The sequence below is a fragment of the Miniopterus schreibersii genome, assembly GCF_964146895.1.
Source record: "Miniopterus schreibersii genome assembly, chromosome: 7".
Taxonomy (NCBI): domain Eukaryota; kingdom Metazoa; phylum Chordata; class Mammalia; order Chiroptera; family Miniopteridae; genus Miniopterus; species Miniopterus schreibersii.
In genome coordinates, this window is record NC_138108.1 from 46,478,466 (window position 1) to 46,505,254 (window position 26,789).

The 26,789-nt window shown below is 36.5% G+C and overlaps 1 protein-coding gene across 4 annotated transcripts in view; it reads right to left on the minus strand.

The window, feature by feature from the left end:
- Nucleotides 1-26,789, minus strand: part of CSRNP3 (cysteine and serine rich nuclear protein 3) — a 171,500-nt gene that overhangs the window by 52,709 nt on the left and 92,002 nt on the right. For all 4 annotated transcript variants that reach the window (XM_081142803.1, XM_081142804.1, XM_081142805.1 and 1 more), the window contains one exon: nucleotides 16,164-16,334. In XM_081142803.1, coding sequence (XP_080998929.1) covers nucleotides 16,164-16,334 — 171 coding nt within the window. The remainder of the gene's footprint in view (nucleotides 1-16,163; nucleotides 16,335-26,789) is intronic.

Sequence of the window (26,789 nt, forward strand, 5' to 3'; positions counted from 1 at the left end):
TTTTTTTTCTACTTTTGAACAGTAGATGACCAGATACTTTAGATCATTTTTGGAAGGTTTATACAGGCATAAGCCCTGGCTGGATCAAATTGATCAAAAAGAAAAACTAAAAATTATAAAGTGCTTATATGTTTTATTCTGTAACATTTCTAGAAAACCATGTAACAAGTAATTATTAACTATCAAGCTGCCTTTAATTCTACTTTTTAAAAATTTTGCAATTAAATATTTTTGCTTATGTGATTTATAAAACCCAGAAAAACAAGAGGGAAAAAAAGGTTGCATTTCTTTGGGTGCTCATTTCATATATATACACCTTCACCTGAGAATTTTTCTTTGATTTCCAAGCCTTACTCTGATTAAGAGTTTATTCTTCCAAACAGAGTAACAAGCCTACTTAACAAGCATAGCCTAATAAGTAATTTAATGAATGACTTCTCTAGTAAGTTTGAAAGAATTCTTTAAACTCTTTAGCCTTAGAATTTCTAAGTCCTTTTGACTTAGGTGGTTGTATAATATCTAAGTCAATATCTTTTATTAGATTGAGCTACTAAGGAAATAACCCACGTCAAAATTGCCTATAGTAGGATATTTGCCAGTGAACAAACTCTAGGATATAAGACAAGAATTTCTGGGCGTCCAACTCTTCCCTTTTTGATAGTCCTTTACATTGTGTGTGTAGAGCTTCATAATTGATTCAAAAAGATATGTTCTCTCTTTATATTTCTGCCATCTTCTTGATTTTGCCAGCAGCTATAAGGTACAATGTGGGGATGGAAATCACATGTGGCCCCCAACAACCCAACTCACCAAGTAGCACTGTTTGCTTCCTACGCTCACAACAAATGTAATGAAATATTTTGTGGTTCAGTGTGATTCCATAGTTGTAATCTTTGGATTGTGTAAATTTGACACAAAGGGAATTTAGGTAAGAAGAAAAAAATACCTTGTGATTTTTAATTTCACAATTCAATAAATAAAAATTTAGGACACAGAATAGGAGATTTTCCTATAAGAAATCCCTCATTTACTCTGTATCTTTCTAGGAACAATATTAGATAATATTGTAAATTAGAAGAGATTTGGCTTTAATTCTCTTTTTTGTTGCTCTTTTTCTTGACTTTATTATAACAGTTCTTCTATAATTCAGATAATGCAGAACACTACTGGGGCCCCATGCCCCTTCTGTTAGAGACAAAGTCACTCACACTGTCTTGGGTGTGATTGATAGGTTTATGACTGTAAAGCCCTAATATTAATCATCCCAAAAGAAGAAATGGGGAGGGTAGGCCTAAATGAAGAAAAAAAAATATGTTCCAAACATGTTACAGTGTTTTTTAACAGCCTCCCAAACTCACACCACATAAACAACATTCATAAGGATAATCCAGCATAACTCTGCTATATACTTATTTTTCCAACTTCTAATGTAACAATTTTCAACCTTTTTAATCTCATGGCAAATGCAAACAAATTACTAAAACTCTGCAGCACACCAAAAATATATATTTTTTGCCAATCTGACCAAAAAAAGGTATAATTTTGATTCATTCACATGCAATGGCTATTGTTGTTTGGGCTGTTGTTACCTTTTTATTTGGCAATCTAAGGGAAAAGGGGCCAGTGCCCCCAGCTAAAGTCAGGTAATGCATGTTTTAAAAATTCTTGTGGCACACTGGTTGAAAATTGCTGCTCTAACACATTACCAAATCATTCTTTATGCCCAACTCAGAATTTGGTTCTCTGAATAAACATTATAATTAACCTCAGAGCACTTCCCATCTCTGTGAAGGTTATTATTTCTAGTACTCCCTAGTCGTTCAACATATATAATTTGCTCTGTGTGGAATCTGGATAGGAGGAAGAGGTGAAGGGATAGCACAATTGCTGGCTACACAATTATATGAAATAGCGTAATCTGCGCAAATATCGGTTTGTTTAGTTCTTGGTTCATACTATCTTTGTACTGCTATTGTCCCTCAACAACTTTGTGAATTTCATAGAGTTCAACTAAATGACAGTCTTATTTGGCTGTTAAATATTAGCTAATGTTGATGACAGTTACAGCTACGTTAATGAGATAATACACTTCCATTTCCAAGAGGTAAAAAAAAAAAAGATACTCAGTTTCTCAAGCAACTATTTGAAGACAACACAGCAAAAATTCCTGCCACCACTGTGTTGAAAAATCACAGATGGAATATTTTTGTTGGTATATCACATGTGACTATGGTCTGTGTACAAAGATCACTGAGCACCACACACTTGGAATTGTTTTTCTGTTGCTGTGCTATGTTTTCATTTACTTACTTATCCCCTAGTCGGTTCTTGTATTATCGAAGAATAGACATTGCAACTATCTGTTCAGAATTAGGGCTAGCCAGTGTCAATGGGAGAGAATGACACTGATCCAGTGGTCAGTCTGGGACTGAGCCTGATATTCACACTCAAATTCTAACTGAGCTAAATGTCGCAAATCAAATTAAAGCATGTGGCAAAAGAAGGCTGGAAACAGTTGTCAAATGTAAGAAAAAAGCTGGATTATAAAAAAATAGTTAAATAAAAAATACCTACAAATTAGAAACTAAGTTCTTTCTAAATTTCATTATAATGTACAGTGGCACCTCAGTTTTCGAGCATCTCCGTTGAGGAACATTTCGGGTTACGACGCTGTAAACCTGGAAGGAAATGCTTCGGTTTTCGAACAGGCCTCGGAAGTCAAACCTGCAACATGGCTTCTGCTGAGGGCAAGACTCTGAGGCCCAGCTGTTGGCTGTGATCCCTTTGTTTTCAAACATTTCAGAGCTCCAAAGATCTTCCAGAACGGATCACATTAGAAAACCGAGGCACCACTGTAATTTCTTTTTTCCCAAATTCCTAACAATTTTCATAATTTGTAATGAGTTAATATTTATGAAAATTCACATATCATTTTATCAGTTAACACTAACATTTTATAAATGAATAAGGTGCAGAAAATGATAAAAAACACAAAAAAAGATGGGTTTAAAAGTAATCATAAAGTTAACCCAACAGTATTCTGGTAAATGTTTAACAACTGGCTCCTCACAAAGATGCATACATTTAATTTGAATTTTACTGATTTAAAGAATTCATAGCCCACAATTTACCGATAATGTTAAAAATATAAATGCTCTTTATTATAATTCTTTTTAATCAATTGATTCTCAAAGAATCGAATGATTTCTTTGCTAAGTAGGATAACAATTTGACTACTAGAAGAATACGTATTCAGCTCTTTGGTGCCATGCACAATGTATAAGCTACTGACATAATTTTAAGTCTAATTTGCATTATCCACATTTTTCCTATTGCTTTCATAAGTCTATACAATATAAACACACACGCAAATGCAAAAGAGCTATTTGATATGTGTAAAACAATATATTCACAGTTTTGATGTTTATAACTGATATTTTCACCCACATGTCCCTAAACATTTGGAAAATTAATGCAGATCATATAGTATTCCTATAAAAATTCTTTTACACATGCATAGTTCTATTATTCAGCAATCCTAAAGTAACTGGTTTTGCTACTCTATACAAAACACAATTTTGAAAACTGGAGAACTAATCGATTACCAAGAATAACCACAAAAATGTTTTAAAAAATCTTTGTGTATAGAAAATAGCATGTAATATTTTGGCAAGCATCTTGCGATTTTGTAAATATCACCTAGACAATATAAAGGTAATCTTTATAAAAAATAAAGAACAAATATGTTTTTACTTTTTAGGCAATACAAATAAAAGCTGTACAATGAAAACTTTAATTAAATCATTTGACCATGATTTGATTTTATACTTAGAAAATGAAATCATACCCACAAAAATTTCTGCAAGTATTAAAATCAAGCCCAGACTAAAAACTGCATATCAGAGAAGGAAAAGAAGGTTTCATTGAGCAGGTCCTTCGAGACTTCTATAGAAAGGTGTGTGGTTAAGAGTTCAAAAGCTGGGGTGAGGATTGCCTGAGTTTAAACCTGGTTCTGCCACTTACAGGACCCTGAAAAAGTCAGTAAGCTTCTCGGAAATCCAGTTTCATTGCCTGTAAAATTAAGATTAAAAGTAATACCCATTTCCTAGGATTCCTGTGAGAACTGTGTGTTAATACATGTAAATTGTAATAGTAAACAATTTTTTAAATCTCACATTTTTTTACCGTTTGAAAAGAAACCCACTCTTTTTATGAGGTTGCAATAGATTCCATCGCTTAACTGGAAACTTTCCAAGATGCTAACTGGAACACTAGCAATTGATTTTATAATGCATATTTTTATCACTCGTGTGCTATCTGTGCTGTGTGCCTGAGCCAACCACAGGCCTCCACCCTGCAATGCTTTCCCTGCTTGCTACCCTTTTTTCTTTCCTAATCCCATATTCTGAGTATATCCGTATATACTCTCAGTCTGATCGACTGCATTATCTTCTCTTCACCCCCTCCTTCCCTCCCTCTCTTAGACTTTTAAGCTTCAAGTTGTTATCTATGTCTTCTAGTAAATTGTCCTTGATAAATGTTATAGAAAAATTTCCAGAAATACCTGTGCCAACATTTATTCCTCTGTCCTGCTATTTACATAAAAGTCATGCTTTATTGATGTTCTGATAATGCCTAGAGTTCAGGAGAATGAGTCCAAAAGACATCAAACACTTGCTGTGACTATTTCCCATAAATCTTATCTTGGAGCGCACTCCTAAAAGCTCTCCCATGTTTCCATTAAGATGGTCTACAAGACAGCTCCCCTGCAAATGGCTGATGCTAATGAGCCCATGGATATTTTTAAAGCCCGATGTGGTCAGTCAAAGCGGTGGCAGCTGCCAAGACACCCCCTTCTCCGCAGCTCTGAAGCTCTTCCTGCAGGGACGTGGGCCTGGCTGAGAGGTGCCACAAGACCCAGTCTTACCTCCTAAGTCATAACAATGTCAGCATCTCTTCTTACCTGCTCCTTTTACTCTAACAAGAAAATACCACTCAGGAAAAGACTAAGTGGTTCAGCTTTAGAAAAAAGTCTAAGAGGACCAGTTCTGACTATCAGCCATATCATTTGAATACAAAGGTTTATGACTCCCACCACAAAAAGCCATATGCATGAAAGAGTCAGTGACCAAATACAGCTTAGTCACTTTGAGCCCAAGGCATTTAAAGTTTATCAAGCTTCTCTCCTTTAAAACGGAATCTATGTGTTTTTATTTTTTTAATTAGCAGTAGACGTCACTATATTTTCCAAACGGGATGCAAACTGTTAGGGGATGTTTTCAAGAGTCTGAAAAGTGATACCAGAATGAAAAAGGTTGATGATGCTGTTTTTAACAATAATTACAGGAAACAAGATAATATTGTAAAAATACAGGATCCAGGGTCAGACTGATACAAGGATCAAAAGTGGCCCCACTACTTATTAGCTTTGTGAGTCTGGGCGGCGAGTTAAAATCAGCATCAGATGCTTCCTCGGTCATGCTAAGATAACACATAAGCTGTAAGTGCAGAACCTACCATTGAATGTTTAATGAAAGACCGATAAATGACAGTTGTAACTGCTATGATTATTATTCTGAACCCTTATGATTTTTTTAAAGAATAATTCTGGCAAGAATGGAGAGTATACTCTGAGAAGTTTTATTTCCATAGCAACTGTGATTGAACCTCAGAATGTCCCCGGAATAATGTCCCACTACCTAGACTGGCAGTAACAAAGAGGCAAATTGAGTACAGGCTCAAAAAGAGCTCTGTTAGGTAGCGGGCTTGTTGTTAGTGCTATGCCTAGTGCGTAGGGCACCTTGGGAAGGTGTGCTGGGCCTGCCAGGCCTTCTCCTGCGCCTCGCAGCTTTCTCCCAGGTATGACTTGCCTGGACCTGAGCGTACTTGAACTTGCATCCCTAATCTACGTCTTTCCCAGGTTTCTCTCCCACTTTACCAAAAGCAGGCCTACTCTCTGTCTAGGTAGTTTTCCAGAATAACTATTAAGAAAATTTGTGTTGGCTCTCATTGAAAACATCATCATCATCACAGCTAACACTTCTTGAGCTTTTACTAAAATATCCAGTACAATGGAAAGTATTTTGCCTGTATTCACTCTTTGAAGCCAACATCACACTTACAAGTAGGTACTATTTTTTTTTACCCTCACCCAAGGATACTTTTCCATTGACTTTTAGTGAGAGTGGAAGGGAGGGAGGGAGGGAGGGATCCGGAGAGAAGAAAAACATCGATGTGAGAGAGGCACATCAATTGGTTGCCTCCCCCACATGCCCCAACCTGGCCAGGGACCAAACCTGAAATGCAGGTACATGCCTTTGGCCGGGTACACAGGCTGATGCTCTAACCACTGAGCAACGCCGGCCAAGGCAGTACTATTTTTAATCAATATTTATAGCTGAGGAAACCAAATGTGAGATATATTACTTGCCTCTGAGTTGACAATTTTGATGAGAATTTGAGAAATTAGGCATTGTGAGTCCACACATTACATTTTTAACTACTAGAGAGAACTAGATAGGCCACCGATATGTGGATTTTTAATAGTCACCCCAAAGGTATTATGTTAATGGTGGGAATTTCAGCCATGTGGTTGCAAAGATATTTTAGGACAAAAAAAGCCTCTTAAAATATACAGCGGAAAAGCCTGCACATTCTGTTGACAAGTAGGGTTGACCTCACCAATATTAAAATACAATCAGTACATAAATGAGACAAATGTAGACATTTAGTTTTACAACATTTCATGATATCAAATGACTGTGCATTTAAAAAATGTTTCAGATAAATCATTCCTTCTAATTCTTCATTCTTTTGTGACTTTCCTTTGAAAGTTTGAGTTAGAATGTTCCTTTGTAGTAATGAGATATTCCAGAGTGCTCACATACACATTTTAGCTAAAGACAGCTTTGAATATAATTTTTGAAAATCACTGAGTAAATGAATATTTTATTTATTTTTCCAATATCTCAGTCAACGAACCAACATACACAACTCCTTCCTCTAACCATCATCACTTATTTTTACTCAGCCCAACATAAACTGTATTTTTTATAGTCCTAATGTACTATACTTTGAGTGTATTATCTGTTTAATCAAGACATCCCCAAACAAAATTAATTAAAATAATTCACGTGATTTTTGTTATTTTAAAATATTTTTTATTGATTTTAGAGAGAGAAAAAGAGAGAGGGGGAGAGAAAGAAACATCGTTGTGAGAGAAACATCGATCAGCTGCTTCCCACATGCCTCCTACTGGGGATCGAGCCTGAAACCCGGGAATGTGCCCTGAAAAGGAGTCAAACTGATGACCTCTCAGTGCACAGGATGACACTCAATCAACTGTGCCACACTTGCCAGGGCTTCTACTGGACTTTATATGTAGGTACACTAATTGTACATAAGCATAAACATTAAAAACACAAAGATATTCTCAAATATAAAACTATAAATAACTCAAGCAAAATAGGATTAACAGAGGCATATTATGTTTGGAAGGAAGAAGGATAATTTACTTAATCTTATGCGAATTATAATACCTATTCTCACATTTTCCAAATGAAGAAACAGGTTAAATGATTTAACCATTGTCAGAGCTATTTATAACAGAACTAAACTAGATCGAGGATCTTCTGACTCCTTGGTGATGGCTTCTGCAGTTATTGCAAATGGAAGAAATTTGCAGTAGAGTCCCATTCTCAGAAATTCAGCCAATGCACTTGGGAAAGAAAACTCATAGCAAATCTAAATATTTTTCTTTCACAGTGGCACCTAAACACAGGCAACTACTTCACTGATGATCAACTGAAAAATCAATATTCTCTTTTAACACCACTGTGAGAGGGGAAATGGTTTTGTGGTACTTGCTGTATATTGTCTTTTATAAGCACAAGAAGCAATCTGCAATGCTGATTTTTCTAAATGTCATTGTGCAGCCTAGAGCCTAATACAGGGGAAGATACGGCGCTCTATATTTTAGGACTTAGATAATGAATTTGTGTGAAAGGATTTGAGGAAAACATTTGACAGTGTCACTTGGTTATCACTGTGGACAAGATGAAGGCTCTGAATGACTAGATCAAATTTTGTTCTACAAAATAACCAAAATTGGCTTGGGAGTTTCTAACGTGCTACAGGCCTCTTCTGCCTTTCTCTATTAGGAATACAGTGTAAACAAAACGGACACAGAAACATGAACAAATATACTACAAAATAGTTGTAAATTGTGGCATGTACTATGGAAGAAAATATAATAATGGGATGGAGCTGGTGGGGTGACACACAAGACTTTTATCCCAAGTGAAAGGTATGTGAAACTTGTTAAAAAAATTATAAAACATTTCAAACCTCCAGACAAAACATGTACTTACTACCCATAAATAATGGTTATTAATATTTTGCCATATTTACTTCTGATTGCTCCTTTTAAAATAGAAATAAAAGTGAGGAAGTACAGCTAAAGCACCCACCACCCTTTCTTACGCCCTTCATCTCTAGCGGTACCAATCTTCAAAAAGCTCCTGCATAGAGAAGAGCCTGAGACTCCAGAGAAAGGAAGCAGAGAGTGCAGCTGGGCAGCTCCTGCAGCAGGGCAGGAGAGAGGAAAGTTATATGTACTTGGGTGGTGCAAAACAAATGCAGAGAAGGGGAAAGACTAGAGACATATTTAGATAACACGTGACTGTGGGAGAAAGAGCAAATACATAAAAGACACAAAGAACTTAAAAAAAATCTAAGCAGGCTGAAATAAAGAGATAAATCTAGTAAGTTCTCTTTTATAAAAGCTAAATGTGAGATCCTGATTATGAATTTAAACCAAACCAAATAACCAAATAAGCTGCATTTATATGTTAGCGATCTCACTCGGTAATGCCTTTTTTCATAGCTGATTCAAAGGGTGGTGAAGGTGAAAGCAACCTGGATTCCCTCAAGTGTGTTATACAGTTACTGCATACAGAGTTGCACAACATCCAATTAAACTGTGATGTTTCTGCCTGGGAAAGTTATATATAAGCAAATGAAACCCGAAAGGAACATGTTAGGAATACGTAATTACAGTGGGGCCCTATTTAAAACACAGTTCAGCATTACATGCATTCAAATGTAATAATCAATAAATGAGGATTCTGATATATCACAATCATAAGTTACAGAGTTAGCTTCTAAATTGGTATTTATTTCCACTAATGTTCATGCCATTATGAAGTCCTATAATAAATGTGTCTTTTCTTTCACTTATATGGTTTAGTTGTACTGAGAAAAAAAGGACAACGCTTTACATAGCTAAGTGTTATTTATCACGTATTTAATAGTAATTGGAACAGGCCAGTTTAAGTACTGAGAAGAACATGAGTTTAAGCTCTATAAATCTCTAGAAAAGATAAGGTGGGGTGCAAATAACAATGTAAAACAGAATACAGTAAACATTGGAAAATTGCTGAAGTATTATTAGGCTATGAGTTTCTACAGAAACTGAATCATGTCTTATTTATTTTTGTAGTTCTAGCTCCTAGTACTAGTACAGTGAAAGGCGCATACTAAATGCTTAATAAGTGGCCTATTCATTTATTTATACGAATATTGATTAAGTGCTTACTAGATGCTAAGCATACAAAGACGCAGAGCTTATCTTTGATGAGCTTACACTCATTCCTTTCAAATTCATTTTGAGTGCCCTGCTTAAAGGTAGGAGGTAAGGACATGCAGAGAAGAACAAATAGGAAGGCAGGGTCGGCGATGATGAGAAGGCAAGGCGATGTGCTGTGTATGAGGTAGGAGGTGGAGTGCCTGGAGGAGTCTGTGCTTTTCAATAGAAGAGAAAATCAACTGTGGGCACCCAGTAACATCGTGTGTGACAATAATGAGTGGCTGAGTTTTGAAATACAGTTTTGGATTTGGGAGAAAAATGATTAAGAGTCTGGCCTTCAAAAAAAACCACAACAAACAAAAAACAAAAACCCTGAAATAATGGAGCAAATGGTGAAGGGTAGAAAAATATGTAAAGACAAGAGGTGAGTGCTATGTTGAGGAAAACAAGAGGATGAGGTAAAAAAATAAAAATAAAAAAGCGCGTAGGGGAAGAAAGTGGAAGGAGAAGGGTGTGGCCTGAGTTTGGAATCAGTGATATTTTGGAGGAGCTGCAGAGCTCTAGTCTATGAAGAGTCTGGAGGTGGCTGTGGACACACACAGCTCAGTGAAGTGGAGGTAAAGGGTATGAATGGGACATATAGAGGTGATCAAGGAAATATGAGACAGATGGTCCAACGAGCCATCACATGACTGCTGACATCATGGTTTGGTGGGGAATACCAGGATGGAAAGGACAGAAAATCATCGCCAAAGTATTTGAATGTTGGTGCAATACCGGGAAATTCTGAGGAAATGGCAGAGAGAGAGTAAATGGGAGACTTGGTAAATGTTTCATAGGGCAAGAAATTCTTGATATGAAGCTTGTAGTAGGTGTAGAAGTTCACAGTCAGAGAGACTGGGAGGCGGGGAAGAATACATTTAAGCCTGGAGTATGGTCCGAGGAAGGTCAGAGAAGGCAGCAACGATTAGCTTTCTGATTCATCGTGACTGGATCTCTCAGATGAAATGATCTGAAACCATTCTATTGTGCCAGTCAATGGGCTTTCTAAATGGACCACTAGCTCGTATGTATCTTCCTGCACTCATAATTATCTGAACTTAATTCCCTTATCTCCATCAAACTAAACTTAACACCTAATGATTCAATTGGTCCATGTCTGTTGTTTAGATACGTGACCTAGTAGTTCAACTGGTTCCCTCTGATCTGACAAGGCCTGGCTAATTGGTTCTTTTCAACACAGGGGCTGCAGAGAGTCTGGGGATTTCTTAATAGTAGCTTTTCTGAGGTTTCTTGAACTTGCTTATTTTTTCCTATTTGGACATGTCTCTAACTTATGATGTTATTTGATCTTTGTTCTTAGAATCATATTTTCACAGAGCAGAAAAGAGCTTTTGAGGGCCATGTGGTCCCACCTCCTGCTTAAAGACTTCCCCTAAAAAAACTGTGTTTTCTGCCTGAACACTCCTCATATATTGAAAAATTGCTGATTCAGGGGTAGATCACTACATTTGTCTTTGCTGTAGTAAATTCTCAAATTAATACCACAGTGCTGGGTAGACATGATCTGTCACTGCTATCTCCAAGTGTATTTACTACTTGTAGTTAATCATTTTGACCTGTCTGAGAGCACCCAGCACTGAGCCTGTAACAGATACACTATATTTGTTGAAACTGAATCTAAATCTTCAAAGGATCTTAACTGCTTGGTAGAGAAGAGATATATCTCAGTCACACTTCCAGTATAGTAGAGTTTCACGTCAAAATCTGTTTTCTATTGATTATTTATTTCTAAATCCATTATGAAATGTGCAGTCAACGGAAGACTCTGACTTGGGTGCACATGGTAGTGTATTTATGCCTTGTGTATTTTAGAGAGAAAAGGAAGAAAGGAAGGAGGGAAGGAGAGAGGGAGTGAGGTAAAAATACATTATAATCTCAGCTTTTGGGTATATTATAAATACCTCTGAATGTCAATTTCTACTTTTATAAAATGGGTACAATAATATCTCCTAATACACAACAATTTTTGGATATCAAGTGAACTCAAGTGAATGAAAATGTTTATAAATTAGAAAATTGTATTCCTTTGTTAGACATCCACTACCTGCTTTTATGTGCAATTTAGAATATCTGTCCTTTTACCTCTTGATATTCTCACTTCCTAAACACTATACATTTATTTGTAGAAGCACTCTGTTTCAGAAAAATAATGGGTTCCTTTTGGGAGGATGTTTCATCACACAGCTTCTCATTATTCATGTGAAGTGCCAGGAACCTTGAGAAGACAGAAAAAAAATCAGTCCTCTCTAGCTTCTCTGCAGCTCTCCTTGTGACAGCGCTCGAGTACATGCTGGTTGGCTGTGGAGCCACAGGGATTTGATGAAGCAAAGCGCTCCGCAGCAATACTGAATCCAGCTGCTTCTGTCTCAAGGGAAGGCTAAGATATGACCTTGGTTGATTGCTCTTAGGTATGCTAGCTGCCTAGCAAACCTCAGAAGTCCAAGGGAAAAGGCATAAGCCTTTACTGATTTACATTTTGAAGCTTTTTAATCATAATGTGATGTACTACAAGTTGAATATCTTTAGAGAAAGCTTAGAACAGCATGGAATTTTCCCCTATCATAGTTTACTGACATGTTCCAAACAATCTTATCAATTCCTATATTTGTAATGGTAAAAAATGTTATGTTACACACTATGTTAGTTCTTAAAAAGCACTAAGTACATAGGATATTTTAAATTTGACAGATGAGATCATGATGAGTGAGATTTAAATAACCATATTTTTAACAATCTCAAGGTGAAACTAAATCTGATTCCCTCATGCTTCATGAATTTGATAGGCATCAAAAATCCTTCTTTACTCTAATGTAATCATTTTTTATTTCTGAAAGCAGGAAAATATATTGAGAGAAGATTCATCAATAATAATATTTCCAAAAGTGTATGTCCATAGATTCACATGCAGATAAGACCACTGCAGGTAAGTACATATTTTAACCTAGATGAAAAAATAAATATTTTCTAAAAATTTGTGCATCAATTGTTGCACTGGCAAATAATCTGAATACATTTCTAGAAACAAAAACCCCATTAATTATTCCTCTCGCATTGGTTAACAGGCTCAGATCTTTATATGGTAAGTATTCTAGGTAAAATTTTTATCTTTTAATTCTTTGTTTTTTTTCCTTTCTCTCAATAATGTAAATATGATGAACTAAGCAAGCTATTAAATGAAAACAGCACTTTAATTAAATCAGTCATTTAATTATCTTTAAAAATCAGGAAAAATCTCTGCTATATTTTATTTAATACAAACTTAAATCAGCAATTTAGTAAACTAATCATTACCAAAAACCACTGCTAATAAGTAATGAGCTAAAACATTTTAAAAACTTTTGGACATCATAAAATATGCCTATTTTCTTCAATGGAAAAAATAATTTCTGCTGGACATATGCAAAAGCCTTTAGTTAGCTGAAATATTGCATGACTGAGCTGATCATGCCATTTAATCTGCTGTTTGCATACATACATACAATCTGAACTAAAGTTATTTTCGTTTAAATTTAAAACTTATTTGTTATGGTATACATAGAATATTAACAGAAATAAAAATATACCCATCATTCTAATACTTCAACAAATCAAATCAGTTTCAGTTTTTAGGGCACCTTACCATTCTTTGCCCTTATATATATATAAACTTTTCCTGACAGTAGGTAAAATTTTGTGTCCTGCTTTTCTTAACATTGTCTCATAAGCATTTTACATATTGCCATAAAGTCTTCATAAGTATAATGAAAATAAAATAATTGTATATGTTACCATAACTTAATGTATCCTTTCCCCACTCTTAGGCCTGTTACCTTATTTCAACCCACCACCAACCCATGATTTTTGGTACTGCCATCAAGCACCAACATTTTCATTTATGCATCTTTTCCCTTTATTTGCGATACTTCCCTCTTCAGATAAATTATATAAAGTTCAGACTTACATGTATGAATATTATGGCTCTTACATTTCCAAAGTGATAAATTTCACTACCACCAATAACAATGTATGTACTTATGACACAAGCACCTAAGTATTAGCATTTTTCATTGGATAGAGGAGCACTGATTTCATGGAGATGAAATTTCCATGATTTCATACTAATGAAATCTCATGAGTATTGTTTTAATCTGCATTATTATCATTGTTGTAAATGCTTAAAAATATTTGCTAATCATATTTTCTATTATGTAGGTTATCTTCAGGGTGTGTGTCTTTGTATTTATTTTAAAAATGTACATGTGTTCCTTTATACTTTACCTAGAAAATAACCCTATACCATATTAACTGCAAATATTTTTTTTTCCCCAATAGTGATTGTTTTACTTTTCCTTTGGGCTTTTATTGTAGCAGATAAGTTTAATATTTTTAAATTATTAAATATGTTAAGTATATTGGACTGCGAGTTTTTTTCCCTGTTACTTTAAAGTTCATATAATGATTTTACCAAATGTCTGACAAATATACACCTTCCCCCATAATTTGGTTTTTTAAAAAATATTTATCTAATTAATCCATCTGGAATGTGATTTGGCATATGCTGTGAGATCTGTATTCATTTTCAAACTCTAACACCACAACTATTTATTAAACACTCCTTCCTTTTCCCAGTGTTCTAAATGCTCTATCCTTATATATTAAATTCTTTTATGTAACATGATGAGATTTTCCATACTTTCCTAGATCTAGCCAGAACCAAAAAAGTTAAATTATATAATTTTCTACTATGATTTGATGTCTTGAGTGGCTTCTCAACATTTATGGCTTCTTTTTAAAAATATCCTTTTATTCTCATTAGCTTATTTTTCCAAATATATTTTTATCATTCTATCACCTTTAAACAATCCAATTGAGAATTTTATTGAAATCATGCTCTTATATTTATGTTAATGTGAAAAGCTTTAATAGCTTTATCATAATAACCAGAAAGGTAGCCTCTCTTCACTAATTCAAGCATGCTTTTATACTCACAATGAGTAATATTTTAAAGATATGTCTAATGTTATGTAATTAAGGGCATAATGAGATAATGAAAAGTTGAAGACTATGGAGTGGGACAAGTATATGTATCTCTAGGCTCAAATCCTGTGTGATCTTGGGTAAGACTTTTAGCCTCTCTGAGCCTCAGTTGTATCCTCTGTAAATTGAAGGGAGTGGTACTTCCAGGATGGCTGTATATAAAGCTATTAGAGCATAAGTATTTAATAAATGTTTGCTATGATCATAATTTTTATTATAACGTGTTTAGTATTCGACATTTTACAAATTCTTTCATGTGTATTATCCCACCTGCTCTGTTGATCTTCACAAAACCCTGTTAGTTGATAATGTCATTGTTATTATCACTATTAATATTAAGACAGAATTAGTAAAAATATCTCTTTTTTAGAATAAAAAACATAAGATCATACCCTAATGACATATGTAGATGTATTTATAGATCATGTACATCACACAATTACCTTGTCCCTAAATATTTTATGATCTTCCCTGCTATAATAGCTGTAATTGCCCTTTCACTATAATTTCTATTAGTTTTGCTTGCTTAAAGGAATGCTGTTGATTTTAGTACATTTGTTTCATGTTCTAAAACATGTTTATTGAGTTACTTATAGCCTCATAAAAATATGGTTAATTCTTCTGGTTTTCTGGATTGTTATATTTCCAAAATAAATTCTATATTATAGAGTCATATATTAATATAATCAGCTACTTAATTGAAAATGAGAAAAACTAAGACCAGTTATCTATTATGATATCATATGATATAGTACCGTCTTCCTGTTGGAAACATAAATTCAAGATTATTTATCTATTACTAGTAAGTTTCCTTTAGCTTGTAGATTGTATTACTTTACAAGTTTTTCTCACCATTCTTTCAAACCTCACAATACCTTGACTGACAGGAAGGGATGATGTTAGTGTGGCACAAAAGGCATCAAAGAGAAACCACACATTTTTTCTTTCTTCTTTGTGGGCTTTAAATATTATTCTTGGGGATGAGAGAATAAAAGCATGAGTAGGAAAGAGGTCTAAACTGCATGTACTTTCAAACTTGGGAGAGTTTTGCTGTTTCTTAATTCTCTTAAGGCATAGGTGGTTAAGCTCTTTCTCATCCTAACCTAGACCTCCAGCCCCCAAATACATGCCAGAATATTGTTCAGTTATAGGTGGCTAAATATTTTGCACCTTTACTTGTCTTTTCCCATCTATTTCCAGAGTAGGGTGCTTCCTTTGAAAAGCAATAATAATGAAATATCATTTTTTCATTGAATCAGTTGGTTAACACAACCAAATAATTCACTGCCTAAAGCAACCTAAATAAAAGAATCCATTGTTGCCTCCAACATATTTCACTTTTACTTAATCATGATTTGTTTTTAGATCAACTGTAAAAACAAACAAACAAACAAACAAACACTAGTAATAAAGGTTAAAAAAATAAATTGAATAAGATGATACAATTATTTTCACTGTAGAGCCAGACAATCAGCTTCAGGTACGTTTCTGTACTCACGGGGAAAATGATTAGAGGTGGATGGATTGACACTGTCCCCACTGTCAGCACTTTCGCTGCTGGAAACTTCATCATCTGATTCCCGCACGGAGGAGCAGGGCGAGGAGCCGTCAACTTCTTCAAACTTCCTCTTTAAAATTCCACTCATAGCTGCAGCGCTGTCACATGTACCTGTAACAGGAGCGGGAGCAATGAAGCATTGAAATATGTGACCGCTGGATGTGCAGCAAGGTCTCCAGAGTCATTTTTATGTGGCTTTTTATACGTGAGCTGAGCTTACACTGGAAGGATCACTAAATAGGTTTTCTCTGAAAATATTCCCAAATTAACAAAAATTACTTTAAATTAAAGCATTTGACCATTTGGTTACCAAAATGTACCACTTTTTTTTTTTTTTACATAGTTGATTTTATTGTAATGCCTCTATTCCTTTTCGTTGGCAAATTAAGAAAATCCACCCGAGTCCATGGAATTCTGTAATGAAAATGAATGCCAGTGTCCCCCAAAGTCCTAAATGATTACTGCTTATAAAAAATTCTGGAAGAAACACAGAAAAGTATGCAAAGACACCATACTCAAGTTTTAAAATGTAAGAAACCTAATTAGCTGAGCACAGTGAAGCATATGAAATCAGCTCTAAATTTTAGGTAGTTTCCATTTCAATATTGCAATGAGGTGAAATGTGTCCCCGTGATACTCTGTTGCTGAAGCTGTTGTCACTGTTTCAGAAACGACCTAAGGCTGTTTACCTGGGAGATCGCACTAATTGACTGTTGAGGGTGAAGGGTGGGGAGAGGGCATGGTTTCTCCTAAATCCTTTCTCTAGGTGAGTGGGCTTTCCCTTCTCCTTGGGCTTTCTCCACCTTCCCATTTACCTTGATGTATGTACAATCAGCTAAAGGACAGAAACTTTCCTTGCAGTGAAAGGATATTTTGGGGAAAACCTATATACAAATTAGCTTAGACATATGTACTTGGTTTCACATTGCCAACCCAAATGAACTTAGCTGAAAGCATTACTAAGTCGATTCCATGCATTCTATCTCTTTTGTCAGCTCGTTTGAACTCTCATTTGAGCTCCTGAAGCCATTCTCTCCTTTCCCTGCCAGAGCGTAGCCATCAGTCCTTTGAGCAGGAGGAAGCAAGACGCTTAAAACTATTCTGATGTTCACTTAGGTAATGCCCTCAGAAATCTCCAAAATCACCCCTTCTCTGCACAGATCACAGAGCAAGCAGCCTGCCCAGATCCCCCTAGCTGGGCCAGCTCTCCAAGGTCTAATTCAGTAGTTTTCATTCACAGTGGGCTACTTGGAACAGCAGCCTCAACACCACCAGGAGGAAAACTGTTAGAAATGCAAATTCTCAGAGCCCACTCCAGATCACCTGAATCAGAAATTCCCAGTGGGTAGGGCCTAGCGTTCTGGGCTTCTCCAAGTCTTCCAGGTGATTTAAAAAAAAAATATATCTTTATTGATTTCAGAGAGAAGAAGAGAGAGGGAGAGAGAGATAGACACATCAATGAGAGAGTCATTGATTGGCTGCCTCCTGCACACCCCCTACTGGAGATTGAGCCTGCAACCCGGGCTTGTGCCCTGACTGGGGATCGAACCTCAATTTCCTGGATCCTAGGTCAGTGCTCAACTGCTGAGCCACGCTGGCCAGGTCTGGTGATCTTTTTGAGCACTCAAATTGGAGGATCACTTGTCTAATTTCTAGTATGCTCTCCAGTAGCTTCTCCCTGGACTTTTCCTTTCTTGGGTATGTCCACGCAGTCACATAACCCAGCACTCAAAATTCCTAGTGAAAATCTGTCCTTTGGCCATCCCTGGTGATTCCTGGTAAAATTAAGCACAGTATGAGATGTCTCCTAATTTCAATTTACTCCACTCATCTAAGCATGCTCGAGGAGCTGGTATGTACATGCTTGACTCTTTGCGGGGAGTAGGGTATACAAAAGGGAGAACATGTTTCCTGCCCTCAAGGAGCAAACACCCACTATGCTGGGCTCCATCGAACTGAGAACACTCCCAAATTCACATTCTGCCTGGTTTAGTAATCCATGTTTTTTTGCACTTATATTAACAATGGAGAAAACTGATAGCAATAAGAAGATGCTGCATACTGTCCACTCTTGAAAATGAGATCTTTATTCTGCGTCTGATTTTACCACTGTTCGGATTAGCATATTCCTTTCTCCATCTAAAAGAGTGTGAAATGCATAAAGTGTTCATGCATATCTGAGCATGGCGAAGAGAAAGAAAGATATTTTAAGTAAGTTCTTGAAATAAAAGTAGGACAGGATATAAATTTTAAAATGGTTCACTTCAAACAAGATGCAAAGAAATTCATGAGGGAGAAACTCCAAGACACAAAGTAATACAAGATGGAAACCTATTTTTTTAAAAGTACGTTTTTATAATACAGTGTTGCAACGGAAACAGTTAAAAACCATGTCCTTAAGCTCCAATCTCTCATTCTACCTACCCCAGGAGAAAAGGCAAATTTCTCAAGAATTAAGGACACTCAGTTGGGCCACAGGGAACCATGTTCCAATATGATGAGAGGTGGTACTTGGCACTCTTCCTTTTCTCACTTCCTCAAGAATGAGAGGGGAAATCTTTGGAGGGATGACAAGGGAATTAAGTGTCCTTTTTCCCTTTGTTATTCCATCTGGAACTGGCAAGACTTAAAACAATGGAGCTGAAGGTTGGATGTAATTTCTCTCTACATTTTTGGGACAGAAAGAGCCTGAGCTAGACCCAGGTCAAAGAAGAGAAGGAACTGACCACTTAGAGTATAATTAGTATCTATGCCTGAAATTAAAAATTTAAATAGTTACAGGAAGGCATAACTTTAACATATACCCATGAAAACGGTTAAGTGCTGAATTGCTTGTGTGACAACCAAGCATAACACCTGTCTGGTTTTGCTGCCTTTAAAAAAATGTGAGTATGACAAGATGTCATAACAAATCGTGAGGGTCAAATGGCCCACTGCTTACCAGTATGCTACCCTTGATCAAGACCTAACAGTGGAATGGCAGACAGAGCCTGTGGTTTCTCCTACGTCACCTGTATTATCTCACTAGGGAGGAAAAAAAAGAATATAAGAATTCAGAAGATAAAGCTAGGTAGGTATTCATTTATTCCAAATATGAGCAGCTGAAAATCTAAACCTCGATAACAGCCATTTTCACACAGCTACTGTTTTTCAATTCATGAAACACATGGTAGTCAAGGGCATCACCGTTTCTCACTTGGACTAGAATAAAAGCCTCCTAATTATTCTCTCCCATCCACTACTGTTTGCTTTCTATGTGTTTTCCAGGTTGTTGGCAGAACGATAAATTTAAAATGCAAATCTGATCATGCCAGTCTGTAGTTTAAAACTCTTAAGTGGCTTTGGATTGCCTTAGGATAAAGTTCAAAATCCTCAAAGTGGCTTATAAAGTACATAGCAGTCTACTCTGGCTTATAAAGTCCTTAACAGTCTACTCTGGCTAACCTCTTCATTCTCATTTTGAACCACTGGCCTTGTCAATATTTTAGCTCTAATAATCTCTCAGTTTCTCCGCCTTGTCGTATCTCTCTGGTTTCTAAGCTTTTTGGTTTTCCGTTTCTCTTGGTTCATTTTTAAAATTTCTTTTACCACTTTCTAAATCCGTATTATTTATTTATGCATTTCTATATAAAAAAACCAATAAGTTTACTGCTTATTGTTTTCATCTCCAGCTAAAATATTTAAGGGCAAAGATCTTTGTTTTCTTTACTAGTCTTCCAGGGGTCTAGACAAGTGCCTTATACATAATACGTGCTTCATAAATACTTGTTCGACGACTGAATGAAACCTGTCCATTTCCATACTTTAATTTCTTTATCAGTGTCTATTTTCTCTGTTGGACTGAAAGATTCATGAAGCAGAAATCATGTTCATTTCATTCACCACTCTCTCTCTTCTGACTAACAAAATCTCTGGTATATTTGAGTGAGTGAGAATCAAAATGAGAGATGAAATTGACCTCAAAACGTCATACTTTTTTTTTTTTGCTTGCAAGCAACCCAAAAGCCAATTCTAGCTCACTTAAGCACAAAGACATCTGCTGAAAAAAATCTGAACTGCTTCATACAATCTGAAATAGAGCTAAAACTCAAAGTTGAGGAAATGTACGCATAAGGATAGCTTCTAGGAAACGGCTAGAAATTCCTTGATCTTTTCTCTAAAATGCTACTGCTACCACGTTCAAGCCCAGCAACTGCTCTCTATGTTTCTCATTTCAAGTTTAACATTCCAAGGGGTGAGCAACATTTTAGCCCATCTTGGGTCAGGTGCCAGTCCTTTGGTCATTCGACTACATGGCCGGTAGGCAGGGAGCCACCCCATTAGGTAATACTCCAGAGCTTCTCACTCAGAGGCTTCAATCAGTTCAATTGTGTTTCAAAGCCAATATTCTCTCCTTGGCTAACACTGATTTATCTTATTATTTCATTTATTACTATGGCCCATGATTTCACCACTTGGACAGTTTCCTCTTTCCCTGCACCCACATGCCCTTTCTAGTGTCAAATTTAATTAATAACTGCTTTATTTTAAAACTCTACTAAACATCTTGTGATCTTGGACATCTACTGTTCTTGATTAACATATAGATTTATTTCATATTTGTACTAGATGTAACCATTGCTCAGAAGTCTCTCAGCACAGTTAATGAAAAAGCAGTAAAGAAGTATAAATGTTTCCATCTCTCTCCTCAAAAAACAAGTACTGATAGACTAGACTATGTTTTCTATGGTTATAATTACAATTATTTTATATAATATATTTCTGAAAACAAACAAACAAACAAACCAGAAGCCACAGGATGCAGAGTGAAGATAAGTGGGAGGGCTTCTTAAAGAATACCAAATCAGCCCTGGCCCGTGTGGCTCCATGGTTAGAGTGTCCACCCGCACACCAAAGGGTCTTGGGTTCGATTCTTGGTCAAGGGCACGTACCTTGGTTGCGGGTTCACTCCCAGCCTCCGGTAAGAGAGTGAGCAGGAGGCAACCAGTCCATGTGTCTCTCTCACATTAATGTTTCTCTCTCTTTCTCCCTCTCCCTCCGTCCCTTCCACTCTCTGAAAAAGCAATAGAAAAAAAAAATCCTCTGGTGAGGGTTAACAAAAAATAAATCAAATAAAAACTAAAAAAAGACTGCCAGATCAAGAAGTTAGATAAAAATGGACATTTTAATGCCTTTGGAAGAATAGCTGAAGCTCAACTTTGGGTATTTGCTGAAATCTTGTTTATATCCCTCTGCTGACAGTGCAAATATTTCACAGCTTCTATAAGGTAACACATTGAGTTCTTACTACCCCGTTTATAGTCATCTAATGTTTAATCCTTTTTAATTCTTACATCTGCCCCTATTTCCTAATACTTTACTATTGCATTTTAAGAAAATGACCACAAAAAAATGCCTTAAGAATATCACCGATCCCTCGATTCTGAGGAGCAAGTTATCTGATTTGCAGAAGAACCACTTTAGGGCTGCCAGGTTTAGCAAATAAAAATAGAGAACACCCAGTTAAATTTGAGTTTTAGGTAAAAAAAAAAAAAAAATACCATTTGGGATATATTTTTTACATATTTGTTGTTTATCTGAAATTCACTCAGATTTAACTGGGCATCCTGCATTTCCTCTGGCAACCCTAACTGGTGCTCTTGGCTCTTGGTGAGAAAACAGAGTAACTATGAAATCGACAAACACATCTACACAAGAAATGCCACCCACCATGAATATTTCTGTCCTTAACCAATCAGATAAAATGCAGTAAATAAAACATATAAGATAATTAGGGTAAATCATGAATTTATCAAACAATTGGGAAAAAAAGCTGAGGGTGGGTGGTGATTAATAGCTGAAAGGCAGGCTTGGCCTATCACTGATGCAGGAAATATATATTTAAAAGGAGGTAATTTTGGCATGGCAAGAATTTCTTTCTGTAGTAATGGGGATGTCTTTTTAGTAAGATGCTCTCTCTTCCCTGGCTTGATGGGGAAAAAAGGTTGTGAGCTGTGAGTTTCTGGGTCATTTGACACGGTAGGTCCTGATTCCACGGAGGCTGCCTAGTTCTGTGCTACTCAGGAACAAAGGGAGGCGGAGCCCTCGGTTCACCTTTACCTGGGAGCTGGGGTTTATCCTTTGCATTGCTTCCTTGCAAGTTTTGTAGTTAATCAAAGTGAGAGTGACCTTTAGCTTCAAGGTCATTAACAAAGCCCCTTCCACCTGGTGAGGTGGCCTACAACAAGGTGGCATGTTAAACAATCTGAACTACAATTGACATAAGGGTTATTTTTTCCTGATTTGTCAAAGAATATATTTTGTTTTCATCCGATTCTTCCAGCAAGCACAAAAAGCTAACCAACTATTCCAAAGACTTTGATAAGGAGAGGCTGCTTGCTTCAATCAGCAGCGGGTTGGGGCTTCACCAAATTCAGATGATGAGATGGAAGGCACTGCAAACAGGCTGATGAAAATACTGGCGTGTGGCTCATCTGTGGTAGCAGGTGGGCAAAGCTTAGCTGGCAAAAGCAAGGTTACTCACAGTGTCACACTTCATCAACCAGATTGTCTACTGGGCCAGACAGAGGATGAACAGGACAGTTGCTCAATGGATGGTGTGCAGGTTTTATTCGATATTTAAGAAAGGGGAGCTCAGCTAAAAAATAAATAAATGTGCTATTTTTATTCTTTGGTGATATCGTTAGTTATCCAAATGTGTTCCTAACTATCAGGATGCAATTTTACCTGTTAGTTTACGTTAAGTCTTTTCAACCTTAATTTATTTAAACCATGATTTTGAGTAATCTGTGATGTCCTGCCCTAATACTGACACTACCACTGCCCTTACGCTATTATCAAACACTGGCTATAGGATATAGCCTCTGCTAAATAAGATACTCATTATGTTAAAAAGGTGGCCCCAGATTTTAATGCCTTGAACACTTATGACTCCACACATTCTCTAAACAACAAAAAAGATAAATATATATTTCCCAAATACTAGGGCCATTTTTACCTTAACCCATTTGACCAGGAATTAACATAATTGCCACTAAGAGGACAGGGATTTGGCAATAATTTCACAAAGTAAAATCCCGCAAGGTGTTTCCATGGGGCACCACCAATGTGAAAAACGCTGCTGGTTGCTTGCCAATGTGAGAAGCAAAGCACAAGTTGGCCAAATACAACTCTCTTGTCCTGTTGTCTGCTGAAGCCAAGAACCCTAGGAGCACTCCTGCCTAATGAATATTTTTGTTCAAGAAATAATTGTAGGGTTCCTCAATTATGTGTGTGTTCCTTGTGTCAGAATTGCCTGTGACCTTGAGTTACTTTATGTGCTTAGGATTTCAACATTTTGCAGCTTGATGATTTGCAGTTGGAGAATTAGATGGAAGAAATGAATGCCTTCTCCAGAAAAAAAGTGCAGAGAAACAAATGCATTGCCATCTATGCATGGACTCTCAGTTAAGAACCTCTGCTCTGGTGATTGGTACCTTTGCCCCAGCTTGGGTGGATATCCAGAACTTGGGAAAATGATTCATTATGAACACATTAGTTCAGAGCACCAAAGAAGTTTGGGCATCTGTCGCCTCCTATTCCCTTTACCACCAGGGTTATTCATTCCCTGGGGAAGGTTTCTTTCTGGCTCCCTCACTTTCTTCTGCCATATGTGCCAAAGGGGCATTTTCTATCAAGGGTTTCTTTCTTCAGTGCTCTCTTGGTTGTCCAAACTGGCCTTGTCTGGCCAGTTTTGTGGCTTGATGAAGAATTGACTAGAATGGTTCTAGGTTAAGTATAGTTTCCTCAAAACAGTGTTTGTCTTTCCTAAAACATAAATTGCCTCCTTCCATTTATAATAATACCAGTCATCTTTTTAGTTAGTACCTAACAGAACCAGATACTTTGTACCTATTCTCTAATCTTTTCCCAAACCTGGTAAGATAGTTTTAACAAAGGAAATGAAGGTTTCAGAAATCTAGATCATTTGCCCAAGAGACCTGACCCAAACTTCCTCCAAGAAATATTCTCTGGCCAGCACCACACTGGGTTGTGACACCTCCACATTCACAGCACCTGCCTGATGCGTTTAGCAGTGCTTCTTACACTGTACCACAATTGCTGATTTACCTGACATTGCCTAACCCTTGACTGTAAGGTTCTTCATGGACTGAATATAAACTCCAGTGCCTGCTCAGTGAATGAATGGTCATCAATTTGGAGTCTAATTCTGAATCAGCTCCTAACAAATGGCCTCATTCTAAGTAAGAGGAATACCTCTCTCTTTTTCCACTCCTCAGTTCTCACTTCTATCAAAATAAGGGGCAGGGCATAACTAGTGAAGATAGGCTCTGAAGCAACGCAGTTCCCAGTACCTGGAGTAAATAATAAAAGCCATGGCCTCCTGGTGCCTAAAATGTCCATACCCTCTTCTCTCACTGTGTACAAATTGCAACAGCTAAACTAATTTATGCTCTGCTGATATAGGGATGGATGGCTACTCTACTTACTAATGGTAAAGGGGTTATTTATGACTCTGGCTGGGGAGACCCCAAGAAATCTTCTGTTAGTTGCCATTAGGATTATTCTCCATTACAAATAGCCAGAACTCTCAGTTTGTTAGAACATCATCCCGTACACTGGAAGGTGGTGGGTTCGATTCTCAGTCAGGGCACATACCAGGTTGCGGGTTTGATCCCCTGTTGGAGACAGTTGATCAATGTTTCTTCCTCCCTCCCTCCCCCTCCCCCTCCCTCTCTCTCTCTCTCTCTCTCTCCCTTCCTCTTGCTAAAATCAAATAAATAAATATGTACTTGTAAAGAAAAATATCCAGAACTGGGTTTTTAATGCTTCTTAATCCTAAACATTGATCACTACATTGTATTTGGCAACATGGTATAATAAAATATATATGAACTGGGAGCCCAAAGTCCTTCCCTAAAGTTAACTTACAGGATGCTCTTTTAGTTAGCAAGAGCAGAGAAAATCAACTGGGAACATAATAAGGCTTTTAAAACTGTTGAAAATTGACCAAGTGCCTGCTGTAAGCCTATATTTCCCACTCTAACAACAAAAGTACCAATGAAAAATTTATTTTATATGCTTGCTATTAAGACTAAAGGACAGTACTTAGCCTAATTCCTTAGACGACTGGCAAGACTTAACCACATTAAGGGGAAAAAAGACCACAGACGTGAAGAATTTAGAATTATTACTGCAGCACTGGAAGATAACTTTTTTTCCTCCTTATCTCTTAATAAGTTTCACTTCAGTCTTTCAGGAAGTTTCTGATTGAATAATAAAGTGGAATAGCCAGTGTAGATAGAGGGATATTTAAGAGATATAATATCCTTTCCATTCAGAAGAATCATCAGAATAGTCTAAAGGGAAAGGAACATTTAAAAACATTTGCCTCATAAAGTATTCTAAAGTGGACATCAGAATAAAATATGGCCAAACTTTAGGACCATTCCCATACAAGGACTGGGATCCTGCCAAAAATACTGTGTAAAAAATAAAGGAGATTTTAAAATTAGAATAAGTAGAAAAAAGTACTTTGGACATTCTTTAAAATAAATCACCTCCTTGAGCAAGATACAGTACAGTTTTTAACTACTTAAGGCAGAGAGCAATACATAGTTATTCAACCTGCCGCTGACATTGCATTAAGCAGCAATTAGTAAAAATAATAAAGAGTGTAAGATTAAATAACTAGATTTTCAAGTCTCAGTGAAGCTTCTGCTCACACAGACTAAAATGGGTTTACAATAGAAATAAATAATACCAAACTCATACAATCTTTCATACAATGTTTTAAAAGTTGGAGCCCCACTATTTAGAGAAGTCTCTCCATTTGAATTAAGTTTCCCAAAAGCAGAAAGTCATGATGTTCCTCCTCACCAGTTATACCCAACACTTGTTACCAATGTCAATTAATCAAAAGCACCCCTAAGTATGCTACTGTTCAAATAATTTTTAAATAAAAAATTGTAGATACATCTTCTAAATTTCTTTTGAAAAACTTTGGGACCAAATTAATGCAGTATTTCTAAACATTATGATACAGAGGAAGTTTAACATAGCAATAAGTCTGTGACATATTGTTTCATGATTCACGCAAATGAGCACTTTTAGGTCATTAGGTAGAATTATACTCAATATGCTCCATAATAGCATTGGCTCAGCAAACAGTTCTTGGGCCAGGCTTTCCCTATAATTGAAAAGTCCATAGTCTATGGATGAGACCGGAACTCTAAATAGAGTAGAGATGAATGACTAATACCTTAATTATACAAAGTCAACATGGAAATAGAAAATAGTAAAACAAAAGCACAAAGTTGAAAAATTTAGAAGCAATAAAGGATAAAAAATAAGAGAGCTCAGAAAAGTACATTTTACCATGTATGTGAGGACTTTGTGGATGTTGTTCTTCCAGCTGGAAAGATTAAAGGTATCTATGAAGCCACATACAGTTTGATCCTTGATGACTATATGGTGACTGCCTTCTCTAAGTGCCCTATCTGAAAAGAAGGTATCAGCTGCTCAGTACTACCAAGGCATGACCTCCAATAAATTCCTCATGGGTTT